This window comes from Ahaetulla prasina, chromosome 5 (assembly GCF_028640845.1).
Source record: "Ahaetulla prasina isolate Xishuangbanna chromosome 5, ASM2864084v1, whole genome shotgun sequence".
Lineage (NCBI taxonomy): Eukaryota > Metazoa > Chordata > Lepidosauria > Squamata > Colubridae > Ahaetulla > Ahaetulla prasina.
In genome coordinates, this window is record NC_080543.1 from 5,837,344 (window position 1) to 5,842,161 (window position 4,818).

At 43.4% G+C, this 4,818-nt stretch overlaps 1 protein-coding gene across 1 annotated transcript; it reads right to left on the minus strand.

Annotated features, from left to right (window-relative positions):
• Positions 1-1,285: 1,285 nt before the first annotated feature.
• On the minus strand, positions 1,286-4,115 carry LOC131199779 (mid1-interacting protein 1-B-like). Its single transcript, XM_058185936.1, has 2 exons — positions 3,450-4,115; positions 1,286-1,828 (listed from the first exon to the last, which is right to left on the minus strand). The coding sequence occupies exon 1, from the start codon at positions 3,903-3,905 to the stop codon at positions 3,468-3,470; it is 438 nt and encodes a 145-aa protein (XP_058041919.1). The 5' UTR covers positions 3,906-4,115; the 3' UTR covers positions 1,286-1,828; positions 3,450-3,467.
• Between the last annotated feature and the right edge of the window lie 703 nt (positions 4,116-4,818).

Sequence of the window (4,818 nt, forward strand, 5' to 3'; positions counted from 1 at the left end):
GCCCCTTTTTATATGGATTCATAGATCTCATTCTGTTGATCCCAAAGGAACATGATTTTTTTTCCCCCCCTAAAAGGACAATTTAAGACAAATTCCTTAGCTGGGGTTGAACACATACAGGTGGTGTCTTTTGGGTGTGATGACAAACTGGTCGTTGTGATGGGGGAGGCTACTCTTGGAACTTCGAACCAGGGTCATAAGTGGCCCCCAGGTAGGTTCATTGGAACTTTAAAAGGTCCCCAAAATGAACTGGTCCAAAGTCACCCAGTTGTCTTTGTGCCTAAGACTAGAACTCACAGTCTCCTGGTGATTGGCCCAACATCAACCAGCCAACTTTCATGCCTAAGGCAGGACTTGAACTCTCAGTCTCCTGGTGATTGGCCCAAAGTCAACCAGCTGACTTTATCTAAGGGGGGACTAGAACTCACAGTCTCCTGGTGATTGGCCCAAAGTCAACCAGCTGACTTTATCTAAGGCGGGATTAGAACTCACAGTCTCCTGGTGATTGGCCCAACGTCAATTAGTTGGTTTTCTTGCCTAAGGCGGGACTAGAACAGTCCTGGTGATTGGCCCAACGTCAACCAACCAACTTTCATGCCTAAGGCAGGACTTGAACTCTCAGTCTCCTGGTGATTGGCCCAGAGTCACCCAGCTGGCTTTCATAGCCTAAGGTGGGACTAGAAATCACGGTCTCCTGGTGATTGGCCCAAAGTCAACCAGCTGACTTTATGTAAGGCAGAACTAGAACTCACAGTCTCCTGGTCAGCCAGTTGGTTTTCTTGTCTAAGGCGGGACTAGAACTCTCAGTCTCCCAGTTTTTAGGGAGGGAGGGAGGGAGATAGACTGTCTGTCTATGTTTGTATCAAAGAGACCACCTTATGGGGGGCATTAAGTGATAGCACCCACATATTCTCTTTCCACTTATGACTGTATGACTATAACTTGTTGCTGGCAATCCTTATATCAATTTATATTGATATATTGATCATCAATTGTGTTGTAAATGTTGTACCTTGATGAAGGTATCTTTTCTTTTATGTACACTGAGAGCATATGCACCAAGACAAATTCCTTGTGTGTCCAATCACACTTGGCCAATAAAATTCTATTCTATTCTATTCTATTCTATATTCCCGAATCCCCAAATGTATTCCCCACACCAAAACTGCCCTTTTCATGCTGGGCTTTTCTGGAAACTTAAAAGAGCCAGTGGGGTATACTGGTTAAAGGCCTGAATTAACCTCAATTTTGTTCACTTTTAATTATAAAAACTAAATAGGAGATTTGGGACTCAATCATTCTCTCTCTCCCCCCACCCGATCTATCCCACAGGGCTGTTGTTGGGGGTAAGAATAACAAAGGGGAATTCATCACTGAAGCCATCTTGGAGGAAAAATAAATATACTAAAATAAAATAAAATAATAATAGTACGTAAAGAATTACAGGCCTGGACACTCATATTGTCTGCATAATCAAAGGTGTAGGAAGGAGATACTCAAGGTCCCAAACTACTTGTAGGGCCATGTTCCAAATGAAAAAAACAACAACAACCAGCCATGTTCACCAGGAAATACAATTCTTTATTCGTTTAACCAGCAAACAATTTAAAATACGAAAAAGCAACAATACACAAAGCCTACAGTGATCAGCAATAACCAGGCACAGAAAATTCTTCTGATCAGAAACGTCAGTGCTGGAATGATTCAAGTATAAAGTTCCACGACAACCGGATAAATCACTTTCAAAGGATGCTGCATTCGAGGCCGTCTTCCCAGGCACAGGACTCTGAACTGTACTATCACCTTCACCACCAAAGTCCAGCTTGCCCTGAAAAATAGGTAGGAAACAAGGTGTTAACAAGAAGGCTCGAGTCATGTTACCTACCTAAAAAAAGAAAAAAAGAGAGAAAAAGAAAAGCAAATCGAAACAACAACAAAAAAGGAGAAATCATCTATCCATCGTCTCTTTCCCGCTTCAATACTTTAATTGGTACACACTTTTTTTTTTTTTTTTGGACTTGCCTCCCATATTCCTCTCTCGGATCTTTATCTCTGTCTGTATCCTGTATCTTTTCTTTTTTTTTTAGGTAGGTGACGTGATTAGTTGGGTAGGATAGAAAGAAAACGTTTCTTAATAAAGGGTGACATGATTAAAAGCTAGAATAAGACAGGGACATAAGAGAAAGGGGGAATATTAGTGTATACACTTTTATATAATAAAAACAATAACGAGAAAATATGGAATAATTGAATAATGACAGACTGCAACTTAATATAAATACGTATTATTGTTGGAAATTACATCAGTGGATTGGATGTAATAACTACGATTAATTTTACTAGTTTTATTTGTATTAGAATGCATGATACACAAATGCCACACTGTTCATGCATTGATATGTTTGTAAAAAAAAAAAGGCAAAAAACAAACCAAGAAGGCTCAAGGTCTAGCTTAAGCCAAGGTTTCTCCAAATTCAGATCCAGAAAAGGTATCCTATCCCTTCTAATTTGGGACTCTGACAGATGTTCTGAGTTGAGGACCATCCACAGGGATAGAGAGTCAAAAGTTAAGATGTTGGCTTTCACTCTATGGTTGAGGCCACCATCTTGAATTTTTTGGAATGCCTGCTAAGTCTGATGAGAATTATGGGACTTTTAAACATATCTCGACGTGATCGGCTGTCCTGGAGTCTATGTGGTAAACAATTCCTTTGTGGCCAAGACAAAGCAAAACACGTCCAGATGTTCTGACAGTACTCGGAATTTAAACACTGAAATACCTGCAATTTTAAAATTGGGTGCAATATACAGTAGACAATGTCAGGGCTGCTCTCTACCCAATTCCTAGGGAAGAAAAACCTGTGAAAATGTAGTCTTGAGCCAAGAGTATTAAATCATTCTCTAGCAATACTGCAGAAATGAAAAGGGAGGGAGGGAGGGAGGAAGGAAAAAGGCAAGCAGAAAGGGAAAGGAAGGAAGGAAAGAAAGAAAAAAGGGCAGGAAGGAAGGAAAGGGAAGAAGGAAGGAAAAAGGCAAACGGAAGGAAGGAAGGAAGTTAAGCTGGAAGGAAAAGCAGGCAGGCAGGAAGGAAAGAGGAAGGAAGGAAAGAGGTAGGAAGGAAGGAAGGAAAAAGGGAAAGAGGGAAGGCTGGAAGGAAAGGAAGAAAGGAAGGCTGGAAGGAAGGAAGAAGAAAGGAAGGAAAGAGGCAGGAAGGAAGGAAGGAAGGAAGAAAAAAGGCTGGCAGGAAGGGGAAGAAAGGAAAGTGGATAGATGGATGGATGAACAAACATTGGAGAGAAAGAAGGAAGGAACCCATTTTGATCTTATTAGCAAGAATTACAACATTAACAGAGTATATACAGTTTTCAAGACACCATCGTTGCAATGGAGAAACCTTTAGAAGAACTAAAGATGCCAAGAAGATATTTAAAGGTACGAAGAGAACTCACTCTTCCTTCGATGCCCTTCTACCAACGAAAAGCGATCCCATTCTGACCGATCTGTCCCAGAATTTCATTGTACCTAGACGTCACAGCGTTGGCTCGGCTGGTCAGTTGGGCCAGGACATGATACAAGCCAGAAATGTGATACCGAAAGAGTCCTTCGAGATCGGTCTTCTCCTTCGCTGCTTCTTCGTCTTCTTCCCTTCTGGAGCTCAGGGTTTGGTCATGAAGAGGAGGTAGGCCGCTCTCAACCGTTGACTTGATGGATTTTAGAAGCGTGAAGTCATCGTACAGGTCTCTGTCCCTGGAACATTTCCTCTCGGTGTCGATTTCGGCCGGGTCCTCCTGGTCTTCCAACGAGACCCCCTGGAGAAGGCTGGGAAACATGACCGTTTGCTCCATCTGACGGACAGCTAAGAAGTATCTCTGGAGAGGAATGCGGTCTCCATACTGATTCTCCATGGCTGGATTTTCAAGACGAGAAGCTGGGTGGGCTGCGAAGATCTTCTCCTTCAAGTTGGGTGGGCTGTGAAGATCTTCAGCTCAGGAAGTCCTTCAGCTCTTGATCAGAAAGTAGATCTTCAGCTCTTGATCTGGAAGTGGAAGACCTTCAGCTCTTGATCGAGAAGTGGAAGATCTTCAACTCTTGATCGGGAAAGTCTTCTCCATTTATAGACCAATGCCCAAATCTTGACAGGTCTCCAAACACGATCGGGGTGGGTTTCATGCCACTGGCCACTCAAAAGTCCAGGAAATGTCAAGATTTGGGGGGGCGGGGCGGGGATTGGCTTGTTGTGATCACTAACGCGGTTTTATTTTTAGTCTGGGGTCATTTTCTAAACTCTTCCTTGTCTCACCGTGTTATTCCTTGGCCTCGTGCAATTTATAGAATAGTTGGCGCAGGAACAAGGGGGCGAGGGAGCTGCATTGGGACATCAAGGCTGGCACACCACAAAGATCTCCCAATGGTTTTGGGCTGCCAAGTAACCGAGACAAAGCTGTACAGAAGCGCCAGGGAAAAAAACCAAACACATTTCATCATTGAATGCCGTTTTGTGAAACTGCTGTTTCGTCTCGCTGTTGGCTGAGGACCACGAGACGAGGGTGGCCAACTGTTTGCAGAAGGGGTGTCCAATCATCGCAAGAGACAGGCCACAGGTCAGTGCAGGTAGTCCTCGGGGTACAACAGTTCATTTTAGTGACCGTTCAAAATTGCAACCGCTCTGAAACAAAAAAGTGACTTTATGACCATTGTTCGGAGTTATGAACTTGGCAGCCTCTCCCATGATCGTGTATATCAGTGGTAGTCAACCTGGTCCCTACCGCCCACTAGTGGGCGATCCAGCTTTCACGGTGGGCGGTAGGGGTTTTGTCC